Genomic DNA, 26,745 nt, shown 5'->3' on the forward strand with positions numbered 1-26,745 from the left:
GCACTCCAGTAACATCCTCAGCAATTGCTTTGATGCCATGTGAGGCTTGAGGATGAGTTTTCGTCCCTGTATTTTCCCAAGGGATATTGCTAAGCATTCCATTTAATTGTTGGGGTTGGTTATAGGAGGAAAGGAGAAGGAAAATGTAATTGTAGGTGTATGTAACCATCATCATCCCCCATGCCTCAGTGTTTAGCTCATTAGAGAGTGGTGATTTTTTCCCTCACCTTCTCTTCAGGGCTGGTTTGTTCTCCCTGAGCTCTTATTTCCCTCCCTGCCATTTCAGTGGAAACCTTTCCCCCTGTGTCTCCCTGAGGATCACCCTCCTCCCTCATGCTTGTGAGATACAGGGTACTTTAAGGGACTGGGTCATCTCCTTCCCCTCTCTTTGCAGTTTTCCTCATTTACATTTCTGTTGTGTCCCCTAATTACCATCCCTTTGCTTTTTTATTCCCCCTCAAGCTGCCTTTCCCTGCTTATGGTCTCCTGAGGATGTTCTGCTGAAACTTTATCAAACTTACATGACTAGAAATAGTTAATGCAACATTTTCTTTGAGGAATTCTCACATCCTGCTTGCAGCATCACTGCACAGTCTGTCTTGACATTTCCAATGGAGACACAACTGGAAATTGGTCCTTTCCTTCTGGATTGCTTCCTCTTTCTCCTTCCATAGGAATACATTGTCCTCCTATATCTTCCATCCCATAGAGATGGAAGATAATAATAAGATAATAAGAGGACTTATTTTTGAATAGAGTCCAGTAGAGAATTAAGGATAAGGTTGATTAAACATGTTATACATACATATATCTACTGGGTGTCAAGCAGAGACCTGTGAAGAGTTTACACCCTGTAGCCCTTTCTGGGGCCACATCCATCACCCTGTAACTGCTGTCTGGGAAAGCAGCCACAGCTGACTGTGCAAGGGGGTCTGCACTGGTCTGTCTGGGGCTGATATGGAAACCATGCACTGGTTTTTAATGTACTCCTGTTTTAATTCTTATTTAAAGACTTTGAAGCATCCTATTGTGTGCTTTTGTGAGGGGTGACTTTGTAAGTGCCCTGGGCAGAATCCCATTTCAAGGTCTCCTGGAAGCCATCTGCTTTCAGTAATAGCTCTTAGCTTTGGCATGTGGCTCGGTGCAGGCTGAAATTGCCACAGTGCTGCAAAACTTCCTATACTGCCTGCATCAGTTTAGGCTTCCCACTATGCCTGCACAGGCTGGTGCACCCTCAGGGTGCCCTGCAGCACCAGGTTCACCCTCCAGGTTGTCCCCAGGCACGGGGGGCATGACCCAGCACAGGAGTGTGGGGTGCACCATGTCCTGCACCTCTCCATGTTCTGGGATTGCCATGAAAGGAAACTCAGGTACTGCAAACCCGGCCTGTGGGCTGGTTCCCAGTCACCTGGGTGTCAGGGGATGGGCAGAATATGCCAGAGCCCCATGTGTGATAAATCTTCTCTACTTCAAGTTGTCCTCAGTGGTTTGGGTACACTGCTGTGCCAGTCTATAACCCAGGCCATTCCTCTTCTAAAGTCAGGAGACTTTAACTTTTAGCTATCTATGGGAGTCCTGCTGACACAATATAGCTGTGACACAGATGGTTCAGTGTTAGAAAGAGCAGCCTTGGGCACACAGATTCAGTTCCTTGTTTTGGTATGTTCTTCCCATACGACACTGAAGTCCAGCAGTGCTTTGCTTTTCTATGTGTAACAGGCACTTTACCTGCTCAAAAAGCAGATCTCTGTGTTGAGTTTTGTTACAGTGCATTTGGGAGAGCTCTGTGGCAGTACAGTCAGAAATATCTCTGCTTAACACCCAGAAACAGAGATCTGCAGCTTTTCCCAAAACTCCAGAAGAGTCATGGAGAGTGTTGGTGGCATCTTTCACACTGGGATGTGGGACATGGGCATTGCTCAGCTCAGAGGGAGAACCTCAAAGTGACTTCAGCAGTAGGACCAGCCATGAAGGATTTGCTGAAATAATTCTGAAGCACAGTGAAGCTTCCTCATCCCCAGCTGTTACCACAGGGGATTTGTGTGATTAGATAAGGTCTGTGCCACATCAGCACGAGTTCAAGGTGGGCCTGTCCAGTGGGGGAGGCAGCCCAGGCCTTGGCTCCAAGCCTTGGACATGGTCCTGTCTGGGGAGGAGCAGCACAGGATGCTGTGAGTGCTGCGAATCCCTGCCCATGTCCATGGGGTTGGAACAGGAAGATGTTTGAGCTCCCTTCTGACCCAAACCACTCCATGACTCCCTGTTCCCTGCATTAGGTTTTGCACTGGTTTCTTTCCATTGGAGTGGGTGGGAAACCAATACCACTCTTAAAAGCAGCTCTGATTTTTCAGCAGTGTGTGGACTTCTCAGAGCAGTCGAGCCCTGTGGGGAAGATGAAACAGGAAAGCCTTATAAATATGATTGTCTGGCAAAAGATTTTGAGAATATGGAAACTCTAAGTGAGATTGAAATGAAAGCAAGCTTTGAGATCTCTCAGTTACTGAACAACTGGAAAACAATGGCATGGCCAGCTGAAGGTGATCCCCTTTGGATCAAACAATCCCCTCTGCTTGCAGACAGGCCCAAGGCTCAGAGCAGACCCTGCCAGCTTGGCAGAAGGGCCCAAAGAGGAGTTTTTAGGGTTTAAAATGTAACCCAGCGTGGGAATGTAATGATTCTTCTAGGCTGTATGGAAATGCTGTAGGATTTGTATCTTGTACTAGATTGGTTAAGTGAGAATGAGAATATTCTAATTCTCAGAATTAGAATATTGTAACACAGAAGAAGATTTATGATATTGTAACAGGAACCTCATTCTCTTACCCTTTTGCTCTCTTTACCTCTCTCACCCTCTCTCCCCCTCTCTTCTCTCAGCCTGCTCTGAGCTGTGGCTGGCAGCTCCCAGCAGGGCCCTGCACCCAGGCCCTTTGCAATAACCCACAAGTTCCCAGCCCTGGCTGCAGAGATCTCTGCTCTCTGTCCATCCCCACCGTCCTACCCCCATCTCTCCTACAGATCCCCATCTTTCCAAGGAGGATTTTTCCAAGCAGGGCTGGAGTGCTCACCCCCCTCACTGCAGAAATGGCAGCCACAGAGCTGTAACTCCCAGCTCATCAGTAAACATGTCTGTGCTGAGAAAATTCATCCTGTTAAGGGGCTTCCTTTAGCAGACTCAAGTCAGATTATCTTATTTGTCTTTTATTTGAAGCCCTTTCATCTCTCCATTTCTCTCAGCCTGGTATCCTGTTCCTGGAGTGTGCCAAATATGTTGTCTTTATTGCGGCCTCTTCAGTCTTTGTGGAGAGCTAGGTCTGCTCACAGTGATACATGTCAGAATGTTTTTGGTTTGATCCAAGGCCCATGCTGGTTTTGTTTGGTTTATTTTAGTTTTGTTTTTTGGTTTGGGTTTTTTTTTTTGTGTGTGTGTGGGTTGGTTTTTTGGGTTTATTTTTGCATAGGAAGGAAATTTTTATTGAAATCTTGCATGGTTTTATTTAATTTCTTCCACAGCTATGAGCAGTGGTAGCTGTTGTAGCTTTGCTCACAGTAGTGGTTCCTCTCCCTGGTTTTTGTACACACCTTGAGGGTGATCTCTTGAGCCCGACTCAGCAGTGTCTGGTGGTCCAGATGCCATTTCCTGGGGGGCTGACCTATTTCCTCTCCCCACTAACCTGAAGGTGTTCAAAAGGAAGTCATAAAATCAATATTTTCATTGTAGAAACATCGTCTATCCAAGTTTTTCACGTGTTTTTGTCTTTTAAAATATGTAATCCCACGAGACTTGGCTCAGGGGCTGAGGAAGTGTTTTCCTTGTGATCACATCTTCGAGACACCTCAGTGTGTTAACACAAGAATGTGTTTGTGAGGAGCCTGTCATGAAGTCTGGAGTTCATCAGTCTGCTTCTTACATGATAGAAAGATAAAATTAATTCCAGAGAATGAGAGAGGTTGGAAATAACAAAAAATCCTTCTGGTAGAAAGAGGAGTAATGGTTTACAGCCATCAGGTATTTCAGATCACACAAGGGGATCAGTGCTGCAGATGGAAATACAGCATTCATTGTACAGTGTTACTTAGAGATAGTCCCTGGTGTGAATGTAAGGGCTCCCCTGATCTCATGAGGGGATATGCTTCCAGAGGTGCTGTATGTTCATCAGCCTTTGTTCGGAGCTGCCAAAATGTGACTTTGCGCAGACTAGGAGAAATAAAACTCCAGTCTTGCTCAGGAGGATGGGAACAGGGAGGTGGAAGGAACTCAAATCATTGTTTAAGATAAATTCTGACTCACCTTTTCAGACTTGGAAGCTGATCACTCCTGAGAGTTTGCTCCAGGTCCCACATAAGCATTCATTTGGCATTTTGGTTAGGACTCCTTGTCTGCACGTCTGGCTCCAAGAAGGCTGGAGCTCAGTCCTGGGAGCTGGTCTTTGGCTTCTGCCCAGGAAAGGGGTCAGTAAATTGGCTCATCAAAGCATGCCTTGACAGCAAAAACTGGGGTTTAGACCAGCAAAAGTTCTGGTGTCCACAGGTCAGGCAGAAATCAGAGGAGCCAAGTCTGGTGTGAAAACTAAAAGAGGAGTCAGATCGTGCACTGACATTCCTCTGATTTCTCGGGTAGGCTGAAAGTGCTTTTCTTTCTGCACCATAGATATTTAAAATGGCAAAAAAGGTGTTAAATGAGCAAGCAGGCTGAGTTTGGAAAAGGTTCTTCCCCTAGAGGGTCATGGAGCACTGAACAGGGTTCCAGGGAATGGTCATGGTTCCAAGGCTGCCAAAGCTCAGTCTGGAAAATGCTCTCAGGGACAGGGTGGGATTGTTGGGGTATCCTGTGTGGGATCAGGAGTTGGAATTGATGCTCCTTATAGATCCCTCCCAGCTCAGGATATTCTGTAATTCCCATTATCTGCTCATCATGTGCCTGATTTTCTGCACTGGATGTGCCTGTATCACACAGGGGCTTCCAGAATGGAGCTGAAACGTTCCAGCAGGGAGGCTGGAATGGCAGCACTGCCATCACCCGTGACAGGCAGGAGCTTACAGGGCTGCCCTCACATTTCCTGAGGGAATTTGTAAGGGACAGCTCTTTACTGCTGCAAACATTGATGGGGTTTGATGGAAACATCACTGTGGAGAAAACCTCAGCTGAAGCAGAGGTTACCTGGGAGGGATTTTTAGTGGCTGCAGTGATCGTGGTGCTCCAGCCCTGTGCTTTTGTGGGGAACAAATCAATGACTGCAGGCACTTTGCATCATGAGAAACTGTCAGGATTCTCTTGTGGCAGCCCCATGGGATTTCCAAGGAGCGTCATTCTCACAGTCCTCTGTCAATATGCAGAGTTTCCCTTTTATTTCCCCTGAATCCTAATCTGTGGGTATGTATCTGACCTAATAAAACCATTTTCCAGCCTCACTGCTGGTGGTTTTCTTCCTCTTGTCTCTGAAAGCCTCTGGCCTGCTGGCAGTGCCATTGTCCAGCGAGGTTTGAAGCTTGGCACTCTGTCAGCAAACCTTCAGGTTCCCTTTCAATCAAACATGGGAGTGCTGAGATCCCACTTGGACTCCATCCCAAGGTTCACCATAATCATCCTTGTATAATAGGAAGTCCAAACAACCCCAGGAAATAATTCAGATGTGACTGGTGCCTTGAGTGGAACAAAGAAGTGCCTGGAAGAGACATTAAGAGCCTCAGCTCTAACTCCTTTGATAATTATGCACTCTGAAGGAGCAGAGGCTTTGGAGATAAAGGGATTACATGCATCTCATGAGGTCTGGAAAGATGGGACAGCATCTTCCATCCACATTTTCTCATTTTTGTTTTACTGATATTGCAGTTGCCACATTTTGTGGAAGAATATTGCAGAGTAGGCTCCTCTGTAACCCTGCAGTTGCCTTCCAATCTGGCACAGGTAAATTGAATCTGACTGCCCTTAGGGATGAGCTGTTGGAAGAGCCTGTTGGCAAGAGCAGTGGGGGGAGAACTTAATTAGATTAAGATGCATTTCCACAGTGTTGCTGCGGGCTGTGCAGTGCTGGAGGAGCTGGGGATGCCCTGGGATGCTCTTCCAGCCCTGCCTTCCTGCCTGAGAAAAAGGAAAATGCGTCAGAGGTGTGAATCTCAGTGTAACTCACCAGGCAGTGAACAAACCATGTCCTGAGCTGTGTCCTGCCCCTGGCTGTGAGTGGGGTCAGCAGCCTGGCAGCAGGGCAAGGCTCAGCTTTTCCTTGCCCCAGCACAGCAGCTGAGGCAGTGATGTGGTGGGCAGGGTTTGGCTGGGCACCAGCCTTCATTCAGCTCTTGGGGCCTGGGTACTGATGGCCCAGGGGTCTCATACTTTGATACTCCTACAAATGCTGTTTTGCTTTTCAATGTCTGTCATTTCTAAGGTTACTCATTTACTTCTCTTGATAACTTCCTCCACAAGGAAGTTGCATGTCTATTAATTTCCAATGAACTGTTCCTTCTCCCTGGTATATACTTGGGAGTTTTTTACTTTTGTAGGTTTGCTCTGCTGCACTGGGAAGGGATAATTTGGAGTCCCCAGTTCTCTCTCGTCATGCTAGTCATTATTTTATATGCCTCTCCTGTGGTCTCTCTCCTTTTCATTACTAATCAGGTCTAGTCTTTTCAATCCTCCTTTGTGCGATAGTTTCATTTTACAAAAGCTGAACTAGTTTCTATCAGCTCAGTTGATGTGATCTTACTCATATCAAAGGTGTTTAACAGCCGCAGTCCCGTGTACTCACTGCAAGCTCAACTTAAATTGTGTCAAGTTCTGTGCTGCTTTGTGAGTGCAAGTGGGAATGTTTGTTACAGCTGTCTTTAAATTTAAATTTGGATGTTTTAAATGAATTAAATATGAACATGAATAATGCAGCTGGTAACTTAGCCTTTCTGCAATTAAATGCAAACTTTTTCATTTTGTCTCTGTGCTTTCAGGTTTTGCTATGCCGCAGTGTTTGTACTGACTCTGCTGTCTTGTAGGAGTGATGGGGAACTAGAGCCCATGACAGTTCAGTGGAGCCCTTGGCACTTTTGATATCTTGGTGAGTGAAAGTTGTTTGAAATTCTGGGAGAGGAACTTCATCTGCTACTAAAGGCAGCAAATTAGTTGGTCTTTTTTACGTTTTTAAGGTAGCATCCTGCTGAAGTGAATTTGCACATTGATCTGTCCTTTCAGGTTATAAATTCTGGAAACCAGCACTCTGTAATCCTGTAGTTCATCCTTGGGAGATTATCTTGATCTCCACAAGCAGGAGAAACAGAGCTTTTGAAAACAAGGGGAGTTTGAACTCTGGTGTGCAGCTCTGTGCAAGTGTCAGGCTCTGGAGATGGAGCATTGCAGCGTGTGCTGGGCTCTGGAAATCTCAAAGGCTTTATTTGATGCAACAGTAAGATTGTGTCCTCTGTGCCATGGATCCAGCCAGCAGGTCCTCATCAGGGGCATGTTTGTGCCTGAGATGATCTGGAAGATCTGTCTCTGTGGGCAGCCTGGTTTTCCTCCTTGTCTGTACCTTCTGCTATTTATTACCTTCACATTTTTTCAATCTTCAGTCCCTGAATGGAGTAAAGGTCACATCCATGGTTCTCCTGTCCACAGGTGCCTGTGGGCTTGTCTGTTCTGCCTTTGACTTTCTTCTCTCTACACTGAATTCTCCTCATTGGGGCATTTCAGCCTTGTCAAAACCTGTAGAGTGATTCCCCTTGCCATGCAGTGAGATAAAGTCCCTGGGTGTTTCAGGCTGGAAGGAGCTTTCAGAGTTTGTCTGGTCCAGTGCTGCATGCAGAGATTGGCTGACTTTGAAGTCAGAGTCAGGTACAAGGTGAGATCAGGCTGGCAGGGGAAGGAGCTGCTGATGTTTGGAGTATCTCCAAGGGTGGAGATTTTACAGCTCCACTGGGCAGCTATAAATTACAGTCAGTGGAAATGATCAATTCCCAAGCCCTGAGTTAGTAAAGCCCAGGGGCAGCTCCTGTCTGTGCTCCCTGTGACAAGGGAGTGGCTGGAGCTGTGTCAGGGCAGGGTCAGGCTGGATGTAAGGAAAAGGTTCTTTCCCCAGGAAATGGTCATGACCCTCAGCCTGCCAGAACTCCAGGAGCATTTGGACAACACTGTCACACACCCCTGCTGGGGCTTCTGTGACAGGCCAGGAGCTGGATTTGGTGATCCTTGTGGATCCCTCCCAGCTGGGATTGTACAGGGTCTGTCTCCATGGCTGAAGAAGGGCATCCCTGCATCCTAGGGCAGGAGCTGTCCCTGTCCCTGTCCCTGTCCCTGTCCCTGTCCCTGTCCCTGGGATGCAGTGAGGCTGGTGGCTCCTGGCTGTGTAGGTCCAGCTGCCCCTGGAGTTTGCATCATGGAGTTTGGCTCTGCCTCTTCTCTAGGCATTACATGGCTCTGAGCACTCCAATTATTTTGCTTTTTTTTTTTCCCCTTGAGTTATGATTTTGCAGGGTTAACCCACGTGTTGCTATCCTGTGATGTGAGATATAGGAGGGATCTGGGTGGTGCAGAGCTGTGTCAGAGGCTCATGGAGGCTGGCAGGAGTCAGGCTGGGGCTGTCACATTTGGGCAGTTTGTTGGAAGCATATTTTAGAGTGCAGTGTCCTTGAGCTGGCACTCATGTGGCTCTCAGCAAAGTGGGATCCCCATGCAGCTTAAGTTTCCTCCTTTGGGGAAGAGTCACCATTTGTTTATTTATTTATTTAAATTGGACATTTACAACATCTGATTCTCTTCCATGACACAAGATCTTGCTGAGAGCCTGCTGCAGTGTTGGCTGAGGGATACCAGCAGTCAGCTCTGTGCTTTATCACAGAATTATAGAATCATTAAGGTTGGAAGATACCTCAAGACTGAACACCACTATGTCCACTACACCAGAGCTCTAGTGCCACATCCAGACACGTCTTCAGCAACCACCACCTCCCTGGGCAGCCCGTTCCCATGCTTTACACCCCTTTCTGTGAAGAAATTCTTCCTGATGTGCAACCTGAACCTCTCCTGGCACATCTTGAGGCTGTTTCCTCTTGAACTGTCCCTTGTTCCCTTGAAGACCCTCACCTGCCTGCCCCTCCCATCAGGGAGTTGTGGAGGGTGACACATTAGAGTTATTATTAACCTCATTAGGGTTATTGGGCCATAACCTTTCACAAGCCCTGTCTGAGCAGCTCAAACACAGTCACAATGTTTTTTCTTCCAATACTTCTGAAAGGAACAGGTCACACATGCCTGCCAGCAGGGTTCTGAGGTGCTCAGGCTAAAGCAGCTTTTCAGAAGCCCTCAGAGGGGCACAGAAACTCCTGTGCCATGAGATTTATGTGTGTGGGTCCTTGAGAAAGTCCCACAGAGAGCAGAGGGGCAGAGCCAGAGATGGAGAGTGCTTGTCTGCTGCCTTTATACATAAACACCTTTCAGCCTGGGTTTTTATGTCTAGGGCACTTTTTCTGCCAGGACTGCTAGCCTTTAATAAAAATGACTGAAGAAAATTATGAAAAGAAGCCTTAAAAGTTGTAAATAACCTTTCACATGTAGGTTACGTTTTGCTATTGAAAGGGAAACCAACCTTACTCCTTTCACAAGTGTGTACAGACACACTATTTAGGAGAGAGGCAATAAGTGGCTACTGTGCACCTTTTGATTTGGATTAAAAAACAACCAGTATTTAATATTCTTTCAGTATTTTTCTTCTCAGAGTATTGCTCAGTGTTGCATGTAAAGAGGCTGTAGTTTGTAGAGCTGTTACAGAAAATTAAACTCTATTTCTCTTACATGTAGAAAAAGCCTGGTTTTCAAAACCCCAAACTCTTGCCAAGTTGGATCTGTAAATAACCTTTAAGCAGCCACTCAGTGCTGCGTCCTGAGACAGCTTCCTCCTTCTCCTGACTGCCCCACTGTGAACAAAATGGAATTATATTGATACAATTAATCTTTCATTAGTTAGTGGAGTGTCAAAACATGCTATTCGTGGCTTTCCCAAGGGCTGGTTTGTGGCTCAGCCATTCATTTGGGTGTTTTGTGGCAGGGCTTGGCAGGGCTGTGTGGGTGTGGCAGCCCTGCCCTGTGAGAGTGCTTGTGCTGGAGCACTGGATCCCTGTACACATCTCCCAGGAGCTCTGATTTTTCAGGAATATTTCTTTATAACAAGAATGCAAATGCCTTTGATTTTTAGGCAAAGTCCAGCCAGTTTTTCTCCAACCAGGAGAACAAAAATTGCAGCACATCTTGGACACTCGTGGCAGTACTAACAGCAAAAGTATTTCCTGGGTCATTGTCCAATTTCTCATCCTTATTCCCCAGAACTGCTGTGAGCAATTTGAATTGTAAGTGGCAAGCTGGGGATTGCTGTGCTGCTTTGCCAGAGTTAATGTTATGTTTCCATGTGTTTTCTTTCATAAATTCCAGCTCTGCCTCCCTTTGTTAGTGAGTGGGAGCAGCCCCTCCTTCCACACACACGCTCTGGGCCCGCTGTAGGGTTAGCACAGAGACAGCCATGTGTTCCTTGTGCTTATTCATGCTGCTCCTGCTGCCATGAATTTGGTGTTGTCCGCAAATTGGAGAAAGTTTGAGGGGGTGAAATGAGTTTTGTGTGTTCTGTGCTACCCCAGGTGACAGAATGTGTGTTTCCCCCTACTGTGTGATGAGTTAATGCTGCAGATAACTGTGTGCTCCAGCATGGGGAATTTTCTCATCTTTATTTCTTTTGTCCTAGACATCTTCAGTCCTGTAAGAGCAGCCCAGTCCCAGGATAAGGACAGCAGCAGGTGGTAGAATGCGGAAACCAGGCCCTCAGAAAGGTGAGCAGTGATTTGGCACAGCCAAGGGCCCTGCAGTGAGCTGGCATGGCCTCAGTGCCTCAGTGGGGTGGGAGCTGAGGGGATGTGGCTGGAAGCCCAAAACTGAGTTGTGTTTCTCAATCCATGTGCAGAGAGCAGTTCATCAATCCCCTCTGTGACAGGAAGAGAAGAGTCCTTATTAGGGGCATCCCTGCAGCTCATGGAGGGTACCCTGCAGAACCCAGGGCACCATCTGGCAGAGCTCCCAGCATGAGGCAAACTGCCTGAGCTGGCACAGCCTCCCCCTCTAATGAGGCATGAAACCAGAAACCAGCCTGCCTTGTGGAGAGGAAATCTGTCAGGAGGTTCCCCTGCCACCCAGTCCCTTGGCCCCTCACACAGCACGTGCTTCCTGGGTCCTGCATCCCCAACAAAAAGGGTGAAGCCAAGCAGGCTGAGCTGCTCTGGCTTCTTGTGCTGAACAGAAATATTGATTTCCTTTAGTGCTGTGCCATGCATGTGCCTCTGACTGGAGTGATCTCATCAGGGAGGAGGGGGGAAGGGAGAAGGGAGAGGATGGAGCATCCTCCACAGCTCTTTGTTCACATCTGCTCCACACTCCCAAGGTTTATTGCAGGAGATTTCTATGCTCGATTTCTCTGCTCCCTTTATTTTTTTTTTTTTTAATGTCTCCTTTGCTTCTGTCGTGGTTCATCTTACAGCGGCATTATCCTCTTCCTAACACTGCTTGTCCTTTAATGAAGTGAAAATAAATGAAGGAAAGCAGGGAATGGGGAGACCCTGCTGTGAGGCAGCTGGAGGGCTTGGCAATAAAGGAGCCTGGTTGATTAGTCAGCAGCATGGCCCAGGCCAGGCTGGCTGGGTTCAGCCTCACTCACAGCTTGTTCTCTGTGCTCCTGGAGCCTGCAGCCAGCCTGCCTCTGTGACCTGGGCTCACAGTGCCAGCCTGTGGGCTGCAGAGGCAGCACCTGCACTGTGCACATGTGGGTTTCTGTCCTACTTACCTGCTTTTTTAATAATGCATTGAACTTGCTCTGTTTCTTTATTTGTCTGCTGAAATTCTTGTTTCGCTCTCTTTTCTGCTGCTTTTGTATCCTGCTTAATGAGGATTTTTGCATGTTAAAGGTTAAGAACAAAATGTACCTTCACCTGCAGAGTGTGGTGAGAAGCTCCTTTGAGTGCGTGGATGCTGTTAGAGATGTCCTGCAGCACTGAGGGGAGCCTTACCCACCCAGGGGACTCTTTTGCTTCTGCCTTAAATACTTTATGTCCTTTATTCTTGCTTTCTTAGGGACATGGCACAATGCTGTGCCTCGTGGTAATGCATTTATTAGGAAGGGTGTCCTTCAATCCTTTTCATTCATTTATGTCTCTCCAAGGAGGCTCTTTGTCTGGCCCATGTCTAGGGAATGAATCTGTGGCCACACTCCATATGTCCCTCGTGTTCATTTAAGGGATGCTGATCTGGCATCCCTCTGTTGGGCTGGAGGCTGTTGGAGGCAGGGTGGGCATCCCCCACTTCTTGTTCTATCACTTTCCAGAGCCATAAAACCTACATGCTGTCCTGTCCATTGTGCTGAAAAGAAGATTGTAAAAATAATTGTCCCGAAGCAATTCCAGACATGTCAAGACACCCCAGGCCACTTTAGAGGCAGCTCTTAGCCTGCCTCTTCCAGCTACTGCTCAGATTTCAAACCTTTTCCTTTCACAAGGAACTGTTTTTCATGGGGGCAAGGCACATTTCACAGGGCACTACCCAGCTGCTGTCTACAATAACCCTAAAAATGAACTGTAAAATAAAGGAGCTGGAGTGCAGCAGCAATCCCAGGATGCCAACCTGGCAGCAGCAGGTTGAGGAGCTGGCTCAGGGTGAGCTCTGCCATGGCACAGGGCTGGAGGCCAGGATGAGCATTCCCCACTTTTTGCTCTATCACTTTCCAGAACTGTCTTGAGAACTTCAACTTTTTTGGGCCTCTGAGACCCAAAGTTGTCATGTGCAAAAACAGTTCATCCGAGCTGCTCTGCAGAGCTGGTGCTGCTTTGCTGTGCTCTCCTCTGAGCTGCAAGGGACACAAGGAAACTGCTGTTGTGTGTGGAGAGGGCACTTGTGCAGATTTTCAGAGAAGTCACCACAAAGGGCTGACGTTGCTTGTGTGGAATAACCTGGAGTTGATACACAAGGAGCCATTCTGCACCAAAGATCCACATGAGCCATTTTTAGTGGCTGTTATGTTTGTTCCTCTCAGGCCCTTCTTCTCACAGCTAAAATGATGGAGTTTGCTGTTCTTTATTGCTCGTCACTAAAGGAGAACAGTGGCTGGTGGGAACTGAACAGGGACTGAGGTGCAGGTGTGGATCCCTCCTGTCAGGTTCCTGTGGAGAGGAAGGGAGCACACCCAGAGATGGAAGCAAATTATCCACATCACTGGGGTCAGGATAGAGAGGTCACTGCTCCCCACAGACAGTGCAGAAGGGTGCAATGCCTGCCTCCTTTCCCTGACACAAATGCTCTGTTTCTTGTCTCAGCCATAGACTGGAAAGATGGTAAAAAGCACAAGTACAGCCGCCCGTCAGAGTCTCCCTCCCAGTACCAAGGTAAGAGAGCTCCCTTCTTCCTCCCTGCTTCTTTTAGCCTTCCCTTCTGCCTTTTGTGATTTCTGAAGGGTTTTTTTGACAAGTGCATGGTGCAGCAGTGAATATTGGTGATCACCTGTAAGATATAAGCTGGGGACAGAATGGCTGGATAGTGCCCAGGTGGAAAGGGACCTGGGGGTGCTGGTTGACAGTCGATTAAATATGAGCCAGCAGTGTGCCCAGGTAGCCAAGAGGGCCAATGCCATCCTGGCCAGTATCAGAAATGGAGTGGCCAGCAGGAACAGAGAGGTCATTCTTCCCCTGTACTCGGCACTGGTGAGGCCTCACTTGGAGTATTGTATCCAGTTCTGGGCCCCTCACTTTAGGAGGGACATCGAGTTACTTGAGCGTGTCCAGAGGAGGACAACGAGACTAATAAGGGGCTTGGAACACAAGCCATACGAAGAGCGACTGAGGGAGCTGGGGTTGTTCAGCCTGGAGAAAAGGAGACTAAGGGGCAACCTCATCGCTCTCTACAACTTCCTGAAGGGTGGCTGTGGTGAGCTGGGGGTCGGTCTCTTTCTCCGGGCGATAACAGATAGAACAAGAGGACACAGTCTCAAGTTGCGTCAAGCTAGATGTAAGTTAGAATTAAGAAGCAAATATTTCACAGTAAGAGTGGTCAGATACTGGAATCATTTACCCAGTGAGGTGGTGGAGTCATCATCCCTTGAAGAATTCAAAAAAAGACTGGATGTGGCACTTGCTGCCATGATCTAGTGAACAGTTAGAACATCAACTGGACTTGATGATCTTATAGGTCTCTTCCAGTCTTGAACTTCTGTGATTCTGTGAAACTCTGAGCAGCTCATCACTGCCCAAAGTGTGGGCACATCCTTAACAGGGTTTGGGCCTGGAGAAGAGAAAGGTCTGAGGAGACCATGGAGCCCCTTCCAGTGCCTCAGGGGGCTCCAGGAGAGCTGAAGAGGGACTTTGGACAAGTGTCTGAAGTGACAGGACAATGGGAACAGCATCATACTGTCAGAGAGCAGGGTTAGATGGGATATTGAGAATAAATTTTTGTTAAATTCTTCTATTTATTATTGAGAATAAATTCTTGTTAGGGTTAGATGGGATATTTAGAACAAATTCTTGTTAGATTTTGTCAGGGTTAGATGGGATATTACGAATAAATTCTTGTTACCCTGCTGGGCAGGCCTTGGCACAGGGTGCCCAGAGAAGCTGTGGCTGTCCCATCCCTAGAAGTGTCCAAGGCCAGGTTGGACAGGGTTTGGAACAACCTGGGACAGTGGAATGTGTCCCTGCCCATGGCAGGTGGAAAGGAATGGGCTTTAATGTCCCTTCCAAACCATTCTGTGATTCTGCACAGTGAGAGGGTAAAACTGCAGCATCTGGCGCCCTGTAATCCAGGCTGGAAGGATTTTGGGTCAAAGCTGCATTGGGACACCTCTGAGGAGAGCAGGACAGAGCAGACAGCACCCTGGTGTTTCAGAGCTGATAGTTTTGACTCACAGATTGTCACATTTTACTGGGCAGGACAGAGCAATGGGGTCATGTTACCAGTGCAGCTGGATTGATGGCTGAGCAAAGGGCCTGGGATGGGGCAGGATTGTGTTGCAGGAGCCTCCTCAACCCAGGTCTCATAAGCTCTCAGAGGCCTATAACACATTCAAGATAGCTCAGCTACCTTTGGAGCCATAAAAATCAGCAGGATGGCTTCTGTTGCAGTGTTGGAAACAAAAAGTTTTAATAAAAGGCAAAATAACAAACAGAGAAAAACTGAGCTAGGTGCAGGAGGTCCTTGCTCCTGGTAACACACCTTACAAAAGTGATTATTTTCTTTGTTCACTTCTTTTTCTAGTAAATTGCCCAGGTGAGACTTTTTGGCTCCTTAAGTTTGAGGTGAAGTCCCCCAGTACTATGAGGTGGATTTTTCACCTAATGGAGGAGAGAACCTTCTGGGCTTCTTTCCTTTTTGAGGGGACAGAGGAGAGTTTTGTCACTCTGTCATCAAAAAGCACCCTCCTATAGGGTGGGACAGCCTGTGGGAGAGCTGACCCTCAGGAAGCCATGCTCAGACATCAGGGACAGCCACTGTCACTGGGATCTGCCAGCCCAGAGCATGCTCTGCTCATTTTCAAACTGTGCTGCTGCTTTCATGTGCTGCCTTGGTGCTCCTGAGCAGCCACACATATGGGCTGCAGACTTTAATGGGATGCCTTGATCTGGCTAGGGCACGTTCTCCTTCACAGATGTGACCTGAAACACACATGTATTGTTTCAGTTGGATTGATGACCCCTCGGGAGCCAAAATGCTAATGGAGCCCAAAGCAGACTTCAGTTAAAGATACAAACACAAACTCCATCTTCATTTAAATTCTGGGCAAAGGATCAATGTTAAGTGCAACATAAAGAAAATCAAAACATGAGGGTGCAGAGCTGCATTGTTCACAGCTACTGCAGCTTGACCCCTTGGGTTTGTGGAGTGTTTTGTTTGGAGTAAATATTTCTGGAGGTTAAGACATCAGAGCCCAAATGTGACTCTCTGCCTGGAAGTAATATCTGCCTTTGGCATGAGCACAGGACAGGGAGCTTTCCCAAGGCAAGCACAAGTGACAGACAGTCACCCCAGTGGCATTTCCACAGCCAAGGCACAGGGAGTCTCACAGGTTCCCAATCCTTGGCTTTGGTTTGGCTCACAGATGGAATTGCAAAGAGGGTGTTTCTCATTTAAGGGTCTTTCTCTCGTTTCGTCCTGTGAAGAAGATCCAGTGTGCTGGAGAGAAGCAGAGAGGGACCTGGGACAAGGGTCTGAAGTGCAGGGTTTCCTCTCATACTAAGGGTGTTGTGGCAGCTTCCAAGTGCAGTTTGCAGTTTTACCTTGGTCTGAGGGTAATCTTGAAGAAGATGTGCAGGTTCTACCTGTGCTTGCCCTGCCACCTGTGTGTAAGGGGATGGTAGTGACACTGCTGTATCAGCTCTGTCTTTTCTTAGAAGTCTTTCTGCTGCTCCTGCTTTTCTTTGCAAAATAAATCACCAGAACCATTAGTGATAGGAAGGAGAGAATCACAGAATATCCTGGGCTGGAAGGGACCCACAGGATCACCCAGTCCCACCCCAAACCCTGCCCAGACCCCCCACCAACCCCACCCTGGCCATCCCTGCAGCAATATCCAAATTTCTCCCCCATCCTTCATCTCCCCCATCCCTCACTCTCACACAATCATGGAATGTGCTGAGCTGGAAGGGACCCACAGGGATGATCAATGCCAAAGCCAAACCCTGCCCAGAGCCCCCAGCAAGCCCAGCCTGGGCATCCCTGGAGCTCTGGCAGCCTCGGGGCCGTGCCCATTGCCTGGGCAGCCTGGGCAGTGCCAGCACCCTCTGGGGGAAGAACCTTGCCCTGATCTCAGCCTGAGCTGCCCTGGCCCAGCCCCAGCTGTTCCCTCAGGTCCTGGAGAAGCTGCAGTTCTAGTGCTGTGTGTCTCCATACAGTGGTTCAATCCCAGCAGGCTTTAGAATTAATCTCAAATAAGTTCCATGTCCAAACACTATTTTTAGAGGCCTGCAGCTGTGTCAGAAATTCTCTGCTCCCACTGGGGTTGTGCAGCATGGATCTGGGCTGTGGGCTGAGCTGCTGCAGGGAGCAGGATGGCCTGGCTTGGTGTGGAGGGAGTGGAAAGTGGGAAGATTAAAACCATGACAACTTTTAATAGTGATGGATTGAAACCAGCTGAGGGGAGTCTGTTTGGTTTTTTTAAATAAAATTATCAAGCACAGCTGATCCTGTTCAGGCTGCTGGCTCAGGGCCTGGGGCTCAGACTGGCACTGCTCACCCAGTACTGTCACCTGGGTGTCCTCTGTGCTCTGGGGACAAGAAGGGCCACCCCAGTCTGAGATGAGCCCAGATCAGCCACCAGAGTTAAGGAGTTAAGGCATTTCCAGGCCAGGAGTGCCCAGCTTTGCTTTGCCTGGGTGTTTATTCCACATTATTCATACAAAGAGTTTCATTGACAGAACCAAGTATAAAATCATATCTTCAATTAAAGCAAAAGAATTTTGATTTTGTGAGAGCATCTTTGCAGTAACTCACTGAATTTCTTCATTCACCCAGTGTGAGGCTGTGGCTGAAATGAAAATATGTGCCAGTGGATGGATACTGAGTACTCTGTGGCATGGAGAGTGCTGTCAGTCTGCAAACAGCAATATTCAGCCAGTGTGGCAATGAAACTGTATTTTTTCTGTTCATTTTCCCCATTTTTAACAGTGTACTAGTCATCTGCATGGGAGGTGGTGAGAAAGCAGCATTCCTTGTATTTATTTGAAGCTTGTAGATTCTGAAGGCTCCTCTGTGCACAAGGCAGCACTGAAGCAATGTGTGCTGACCTTACTGCCTCGGTTTTCAGAGGTGTGGTGTGTGCTGCAGTAGCTAAAATGGCTCTTTATGTAGCTTTTGTTTTGAAAATAGACTGATTAAGAACTTGCCTGACTCGGGGAAGCAGTGGCTGACTTTAATTGTGCTGCCACCACTGCTCTTGAAATGCCTTGAAAACAGTGGTCTCCCGGGAGCTGTTTGGATGAATGCAAGTGAATGTCATGCTGCAAGGTTCCTCTCCCAGCTGCTCAGTTTAAATGGCAAAAGTCATGATTTGCTCAGATCACAGGAGCTTTTAATTCCTCATTTAATAACAGGTTTCCCTGGGTGGCATATTGCTTTTACCCTTCCTGCTGTACATGAGGAAGGGGCAGGCAAGGATTAAATGCATTTCCCCTGGCAGCAACATCGGTAGAAGGGGGCTTGAGGTTGTGTGTGAGGTATTGAGCTCAGTAAATCCCTGTTTGGAGGATCCCTGCTCCCATCCTGTGGACTTCATGGCACTTAGGAAGTTAATTTTTGTGCTGTCCACTTATTGCTGGGGTTGGGCTGATCCCTGGTCTGTGCTGGACCAGGGGGACCATCCAGTCACCACAAAGCAGATTCCTGTTCTAAATCCATGATTTACAATCATGGCATCACAGAATGGCTTGGATTGGAAATAACCTTCAAGATAATCTCATTCCAGCCCCCAAGCTGTGCTGCTCACAGCCCACAGTGACTGTTTGCAGTCCCCAGACTGAGTGATGTGTTTAATGAATGGTTTTGAAGGGACAGTTGTCTGGAGGACTCAGCAGATTCCCATCTGTGCTGGGTGGTTTCCATTAAGTTGCAGGTTGTTATCCTGGCTCTGTGCAGCCCCTTCTCAGCAGCACCGAGGCAGGAGGATGCCCAAGGCAGAGCTGTGCTTTGTTCTGCCTGTCAGTTGCAGTTGTAAATCTTCTGTGCTCACAAACATCAGAGCTTCTTGGTGAAAACACGTGTCCTGTGAGCACCTCCTCTGTGAGAAGTGCAGAACTGCCAGCTCAGGAGTCTGGCCAGTTCTTTTTCTGAGAATTTTGCTCATCTGTTCCTATTTGAATCCTTTTGTTTTTACTTCTTAGGTCACTTCACGTGGGAGAAGTACCTGAAAGAGACATGTGCCATCCCAGCTCCTGCCCATTGCTTCAAGCAGGTAAGAGGGTGAAAACAAGAAAAGTCAAGGGCTGTGGTCCACTGGGGGCCATGGAGTTCTGTGCCTGGGATAGACCCCTGGCTTGGAAAGGAAGATACTTAAGAATATTGGAGAATTAATAGAAATCCAAGTGCTGAAGCAAAGATTAAAAAGATGCATTTAGAGCAGCGCATAAGATTTTCCTCTCAAATGTGCATGTTGTGAGCATGAGTGTGCTACTAACTCTGCCAAGCCCTTGGAGAAAGTGTCCTGAGTAGGCTGGGATCCAGCTTTTGGTGGATCCTGCTCAATCAGGAGATTTTCAGCAGAATTCACCCAATTGTTGTGAATTGTGGAGAGAATAGCAGCCCCTGGGTAGCAGGTACAGGAGTGAATCAGCGTGGGACACCTGGGTCTGGGCAGGAGGGAGCATCAGTGTCTGTGTGGGCCTGGGTTTGGCTGGGTGATCTTCCCAGGAGAGGGTTAATCCCCTACACTGGGCACTGGTGGGGCTGCACCTCAGATCCTGAGATCAGTTTTGGGTCCCTCACAACAGTTTTGGGCTGGAGCATGTGCAGAGAATGGAACAGAGCTGGGGAAGGATCTGGAGCCCCAGGAGGGGCTGAGGGAGCTGGGAAGGGGCTCAGGCTGTAGAAAAGGAGGCTCAGGGGGGACCTTGTGGCTCTGCACAACTCCCTGACAAGAGGATGGAGCCAGGTGGGGTCAGGCTCTGCTCCCAGGGAACGAGAGACAGGATAAGAGGAAACAGCTTCAACTTGTGCCAGGGGAGGGTCAGGTTGTATATCAGGAAAATTTCTTCACTGAAAGGGTGATCAGGCCAAGGAAATGTCTGCCCAGGACACTGGTGGAGTCCCCATCCCTGGAAGTGTTCAAAAGACATGTAGTTGTGGTGCTCAGGGGTACTGGGTAAGTGGTGGGCTTGGCAGTACTGAAGTTGATGATGTTAGAGGTGTTTTGCAGCGTTAATGATGATTCCAAGAGAACTGACTAGTTGCCTGGATGATGCAGGATGGAAGGATGGGGGTCTGTTACAGACCTGCCAGGGCTGGCTGAGTTCTCAGTGGTGCCTCAGCCTTCAGCAGACCCCTTTGGGTGCTCCTGCTGCTGGAAGCTTTGTGCCTGAGCTGGTGCATGCATGTATTGGTAATCCTGGTCTGACTGGCCCTTGTTGCTGTTGGTTTGGAGGGTCCCCAGGGAGCCCCCTGAGCTGTGTGTTTGCTGGTAGCAGCAGGCAGGCAAGGAGATGTTTTGCAGAGATAATCAAAACTCCACAACTTTTGTGAAAGTTGTAAAGCTGGTATGTTTATTACAGCGCTGGACACACGTGGGAATCATTCCCCTAAAATGACGTGTGTACTTCTGGAAACTTCAGGTCCCTTTTTATCCCCCTCTCAGATACATATGCATACAATTTCACAATAGATTCATACATATTCATTTTTATGAATTTCATGTGACATTTGCTGCTAGTTCTTCTTTATCAGAAAGACTTCTTAGGTCAGGCTGACCTGCTCTCACAGCAGTCTCTGTCTCTCTCTGTCACCCTCTGTCTCCCCCCCCTTATCTCTGTCCTTCACTGAAGCAGTTTCTCTGAGCCTAGGCTTTGCAGTCAGGCTAAATAGCTATATTTTCTAATCACAGACTCAACTCAAAAATGTACATTTCACCTATAACAAAATGGATTTCTACCCTGGAAAATTTCTATCCACATGGCTTCTGAGGGTGCTGATTAGATGAGGGTTGATTGGGGGTCCCACCTCTGGCGCAGCATGGTTTGAGGGAGAAGGGGGAGAGAGGGAGAGCCTAGGGAGAGAGAAGGGCCAAGAGAGACTCTGTGGCTTAACAGGGAGATTCAAAGTGGGTGCAGAATAATCCTTGGGCCAATGGAATTTACAGATCCATGATGCTTCAGGGGAGGATCACAGGCTTGGAACAAACCCTACATTTTCCAAGGGTGATACAGAGCAAACCATTGAACTAAAACATAACACCACAGCCTTTATTCCACTCTTTTCAGTCCTACACTCCACCTGCAAACGAGTTCAAGATCAGCATGAAGCTGGAGGCCCAGGACCCCCGGAACACCACGTCCACGTGCATCGCCACCGTGGTGGGGCTGACGGGCGCCCGCCTGCGCCTGCGCCTTGACGGCAGCGACAACAAGAACGACTTCTGGAGGCTGGTGGACTCTGCTGAGATCCAGCCCATTGGCAACTGTGAGAAGAATGGAGGGATGCTGCAGCCTCCTCTGGGTGAGCTGGAGTTCAGCTGTCCAACAAGGGTGGAGTTGATGGTGGGGAAAGTTGGGGTGTGGGATGTGGGAATGTTCCTCACTCGGGGCTCAGCAAATGTGGTGGTGTTCACAGGGGCCCCAGGATGAGGGGGCATCCACAGCAGAACACAAAGCCTCACCAGCTTCTGAGAATGAAAATTCATTATAAACTTCAAAGTCCCGTCAGCCTGAAAATAGATTTCTACTCCCTTACCTTCTTCCCCATTGCACTCTTTGTATCATGATCTATCCTACAATTTGCAACATGATATATGGCCTCAGACCCCTACATTTCAAAATTTTTCACCTACCTACTATTCTTCCTAATCACCATACTCATCCTAATCATTGCCAATAATCTATTTATCCTGTTCATTGGCTGAGAAGGAGTTGGAATCATGTCCGTCCTACTAATCAGCTGATGACATGGATGGGCAGAAGAGATGAGAATCTTCACTCCATGTTTCAGAAGGCTGATTTATTATTTATTATATATATTATAAAAAAGAAAATTATATATTAAAACTATACTAAAAGAATAGCAGAAAGGATTTCAGCAGAAGGCTAGCAAGGAATGAAAAGGAATGATACTAAAATCTTGTGACTGCTCACAGCCTCAGCACAGGCGGCTGTCATTGGTCATCTGAGCCCTTCCACGCCAAACCATTCAGTGATTCTGCTGCCCATCTCTTCCAAAGCCCTGTGGGCCGGTGGGTCCCTCCTGTGCCTGGTGTGGCCAGCAGAGGGCACGGGGTGCAGGTGGAGCAGCCCTGGCTGTGCTCGGGAACAGGTCCGGGAGTGCTGCCCCGTGTGCCCAGCTCTGCTCCGTTACCTGCTTAACCTTGTGCCAGGGGAGAGGCCACAGTTAGCTGGGATGTTAGGGAAAAATTCTTCCCTGTGAGCGTGGGGAGGCCCTGGCATAGTGGGATCAGGGAAGGTGTGCCTGCCCATAGCCAGGGAGTGGAACTGGATGATTTTGCACCCAGCATGAAGACTGAGCTAGTGCTGCAGGTGTCCTTCTGCTGCAGAGTTCAAGGGTCTAGAAAACTCTGTAAGGGTTTTCTCTTTACTGTAGTATATTCCATGTGCACACATCTGCTGCTGCTCTTTCTTTACACAGATAATTCCAGGACAGCAGCCAGGGCACGGCTGGGGCTGGGCCAGGGCAGCTCAGGCTGGAGCTCAGGGCAAGGCTCTTCCCCCAGAGGGTGCTGGCACTGCCCAGGCTGCCCAGGCAATGGGCACGGCCCCGAGGCTGCCAGAGCTCCAGGGATGCCCAGGCTGGGCTTGCTGGGGGCTCTGGGCAGGGTTTGGCTTTGGCATTGATCATCCCTGTGGGTCCCTTCCAGCTCAGCACATTCCATGATTGTGTGAGAGTGAGGGATGGGGGAGATGAAGGATGGGGGAGAAATTTGGGCAGCGCTGCAGGGATGGCCAGGGTGGGGTTGTTGGGGGGTCTGGGCAGGGACGTGGCTGGACTGGGTGATCCTGTGGGTCCCTTCCAGCCCAGGATATTTTGTGATTCACATAAAATGTCTTCTTTGCCACTGTGGGAGCTGAGCTCTCCTATCCCCTGTGGTTGTGGCTACTTGGGTTGGTTTCCAAGCTGATCTGACAGAGCTCAGGGCTGGCACAGTGACCTGTGCTGAGCACTGCAACCTTGGCAAGGTTCTGCCATGTTCTTGGTCCAGGTGCAGAGCCAGGATTACTTTCAAAACTCCCCAAACACAGCTGAGCAGCAGAAATTGCCTGTACAGGAAGATGCATGTTTAGCAAAGATACTCTGTGATATCCAGAGCCTTCTGTTGGTTGTATAGTCATAGTCAGTGCCACATACTTGAGAGCATGTGAAATTGCTTTTTTCTTCACATAAGCCCTCTCTTGTTATTTCTCCACTTTTTTCACAGCAGGTATCAAGCCAAAACCTGCCATCCTTCCCTGTAATGTGTTCCAGCCAAATCACAGCCTCTATTTCTCCAGATTAGCCTGCCTGCAGCTCACACTAGAGGTGGAGGAGGCCACCCAGAAGCTGTGATTCCCTGTTGAGGCAGAAATTCCATAGCCTGAGTGTGCACTTGCTGATTCATGTCTCCCCTGCAGCAGGAGCTGGCAGCACTGATGCTGCACAAAGTGCTCAGTCTGGATGGTCAGTGGGATTGTTGTGATAAGTGAATATTGCAGTCAGACAGCTGTTTCCAGATGTTTCTTTTCAATAACACAAATGCTTTGCATTCAGAATAACTGGCTAAAGTCCCACCTGACTCCAGCATGGGAGGAGGGTGGTGTGGATCACAGTTGTGTGAGTTGCCATCAGAGCAGGCATGTGCTGCCAGATCCATCAACCCCCAGAGTCTAACAGTGTCCATCTCCTCTTCCCTCCCCTCAGGCTTCCGCCTCAATGCCTCCTCCTGGCCCATGTTCCTTCTGAAGACTCTGAATGGAGCAGAGATGGCTCCTGTCCGGATTTTTCACAAGGTATTTCCCTGTTTGTGCAGATCCTTCTGGCAGAGCAGCAGACTCAGGGCTGCTGTCTCATCACAGGTGTGCTGGTCCCATAGGAGGTGACACTGCACAGCTCAGGGCTGCTCTAGGACAGAGCTGTGTCCTCTGTGTCACAGCAGTGTTAGGATGTAGCCAGAGGTCTGCCAAGGAAGTGTTTGGGCTTCAGGGCTCAGGCTTGAGGCAGGAGCTGGTTTTTCACTGGGGTGCAGGTGCTGCTCAAAGTGGGGAATGCAGGGTGGGAACATCAGCACCTCTGTGGAATGTCCCACTCCTGGGTTCAGTCCAGCAGTGAGTGGTGGACTTTGCTGCCTCTTGATCAAAGGGCAGTGGCTGTGTAGCCTATTGGGGTTCAAATCCAGCCCCCTAACTCCCTTCAGCTCCTTGTGGAGGTGAATTTGCTGGTGAGGGCACAGCCCTGGTGTGGGGAGGCACTGCCATATCCCCTTTGAGCACATGTTCCACTTCTTCTTGTAGGAACCACCATCTCCTTCCCAAAACTTCTTCAAGACAGGTATGAAGCTGGAGGCAGTGGACAGGAAGAACCCTCACTTCATCTGCCCGGCCACCATTGGGGAGGTGAGAGGTTCTGAGGTCCTGATAACATTTGATGGCTGGAGAGGTGCCTTCGATTACTGGTGCCGATATGATTCCCGGGACATCTTTCCCGTAGGCTGGTGTTCGCTGACTGGAGATAATCTGCAGCCCCCTGGTACAAAAGGTAAGGCCCACGTTGGTTTTTAGCTGGCTTGGCTCCTCCACTCAGCTCTCAAAGAGCAGCAAAGCAGGCAGAGACTGGCAGCAAGGACACCTAGGTGCTCTGTGTGGTTTTTGTGCATGGTAAAGGTGATCAGAGCTATAGCACTGGCACCAGGGTGCTGAGGAGTGGCTGTCCATAAAGCTGGGCAGGATGGTGGCTCTGGGGAGGGATCGTGCTGTATACAACATTGCTGAGGTCTGCTCCTCTCCAGGAATTCCCTTGAAGTGTTTCCTGCGCCTTTGAACCACATTTTGCTGTGCAGCTTTTCTCAGGGGGAATAATGAGAAGTGTGAAGCTGCAGGACTGCTCCTCTTTGTGCTTTGAGCAGTTTTCTTTGCTGTGAACGTGGACAAAGCAGGTGTGGAGCAGGTTGTGCCTGCCTTGTTCCAGGGGCTGTGATTGTTGGGTGGGAGCAGTGCTGGGGAACTTGCTGCCTTGCAAAGCCCTGAGCAATGGCTGGTTTGATTCTCAAGACCTGTCTCAAGCTCTCTCACATCACAGTTGTGTTTGGGCTGGTTTGATTCTCAAGACCTGTCTCAAGCTCTCTCACATCACAGTTGTGTTTGGGCTGGTTTGAGTCTCAAGACCTGTCTCAAGCTCTCTCACATCACAGTTGTGTTTGGGCTGGTTTGAGACTCAAGACCTGTCTCAAGCTCTCTCACATCACAGTTGTGTTTGGGCTCAGGGGGCTGTCACTGTCCCCAAGCACATCCCTCTGGCTGGCAAGCCCTGCTCATGGCTGGTCAATGAAATGAGGGGCAGGAGAACAGCCTGTCTACCAGAGCTGAAGGATTGCTTAGGAAGGGCATTTCTCTGACAGTCCTTTTGGAAGTCCTGGGTCAGCTCATGCTGCCCTGTCAGGCTGGTGCTGCCCTGTGTCCCTGGCATGGGCCAGGTCAGTGCTCAGGGCTGCAGGGCTGGTCTCATTGCATTGCCTGAGGTGATCTGTGTGCAAGCCAAGCTCTCAGCTCCCCTTGGCTGAGGAGGATTCCTCTTTATCTTGGATTTCTACATTTTGCCTTGCTGTTCCCAGCCTCTCTCTCTCTTCTTGCTGCTTGTTGTGTCCCGGCTGAGCACCGGGGCCCTCTCAGGCAGTGGCTGACTGCTCCAGTGGTGCCCTGGTGCTCTCACAGGCATCTCCAGGGTGTCTCTCAGTACTGCACGAGTGGCTCAAGACATGTTTGTGTTTGGTGGGAGCTTTCCTGGCAATAATCAGGGGGTGGAAGGTTGCAGGAGAATGGTGGAAGCTTCCTCAGGAGAAGTGAGAACCTGTCTGACCCTCAGCCCCAGCACAGGCAGCTCTGTTCCTCCCCAGCCTCCTCCTCACTTCATCTGCCAGGGGCTGAAGCTGTGAGTGAGCAGGGCCCAGTCAGTAATCCAGAACCAAGATCCCATTGTGCCACCCCTTGGCAGGTGGCTGGGATGGCTTCTCCCTTTCCCACTGGCTCCATGTGCAGTCACTCTGCACTTCCTGCTCGTGTACAAAAACAGTGACCCCCAAGAAGTCACATCTCCCCACTCACCCTCAGGCAAATTTCTCCTCTCTTTGTCCTTTTTTTGCAACTCCTGGGACAAGAGCAGGGGTTGGCAGGGGTTGCATGAGCCATGCACAAATGCCAGGGAGTTGAGATCAGCCTTGTCTTTGTGCTTTTGCTTCTCCCTCTGTGACTGTCTGCTCCCTCCCCTGACCGAGAATTTCTGACTTGCACGTTTTGGGATTAAACCAAAAGAACAGAGTGCTGGGAGCTTTCTCTAATGAAATTCCTCCTGTGTTTCCTCAGCTCTGCTGTGGTGGAGGGTTGAGCACAGCCCTCCCAGGCCTGAGAGTGTTCTTGGCAGGGTGAGAGGATGCATCACCACAGAGGAATTGCCTTTTCCTTGAGCTCCAATAAACCTTCTCCATGTGCCAGCCTGCAGAACCATGTGGTGGAGTCAGGCAGTTTCCCTTTCCTGGTGGGAATTCCTCTTAAAGAGAACTGGAGAGACATGCAGGCAGTAGCTGCTGCTGTGGGAAACTGCTCTGTGCTCATTTACTGGGCTGACTTTGGCCCTTGTGGAAGGTGGGGAATCCTGTGAAGAGTTAACTCCATGGAGAATGAGTAGCAAAAAGAGGCCTCGTGGAATGAGCTCATGTTCAAGGGAAGCACAACTTCAAAGAGGGCAGGCATGTTTATTTAATGCTGGTAACTCCAGTGAGCTCCAATCTGGCTCTGCTGCTGGCTGCCAGCAGAGGTGGAGGAGTGCAGGGCTTCTCCCAGCCATGGTCCTTCTCCATC

At 49.0% G+C, this 26,745-nt stretch overlaps 1 protein-coding gene across 1 annotated transcript in view; it reads left to right on the forward strand.

Annotated features, from left to right (window-relative positions):
- SCMH1 (Scm polycomb group protein homolog 1) overlaps positions 1–26,745 on the forward strand; it is a 64,879-nt gene that overhangs the window by 8,084 nt on the left and 30,050 nt on the right. The window contains exons 2-8 of the mRNA XM_058819716.1: positions 6,937–7,043; positions 10,710–10,794; positions 13,321–13,389; positions 18,868–18,938; positions 20,956–21,190; positions 23,597–23,685; positions 24,187–24,430. Coding sequence (XP_058675699.1) covers positions 10,770–10,794; positions 13,321–13,389; positions 18,868–18,938; positions 20,956–21,190; positions 23,597–23,685; positions 24,187–24,430 — 733 coding nt within the window. The 5' untranslated portion in view covers positions 6,937–7,043; positions 10,710–10,769. The remainder of the gene's footprint in view (positions 1–6,936; positions 7,044–10,709; positions 10,795–13,320; positions 13,390–18,867; positions 18,939–20,955; positions 21,191–23,596; positions 23,686–24,186; positions 24,431–26,745) is intronic.

This window comes from Ammospiza caudacuta, chromosome 25 (assembly GCF_027887145.1).
Source record: "Ammospiza caudacuta isolate bAmmCau1 chromosome 25, bAmmCau1.pri, whole genome shotgun sequence".
NCBI classification, from domain to species: Eukaryota; Metazoa; Chordata; class Aves; order Passeriformes; family Passerellidae; genus Ammospiza; species Ammospiza caudacuta.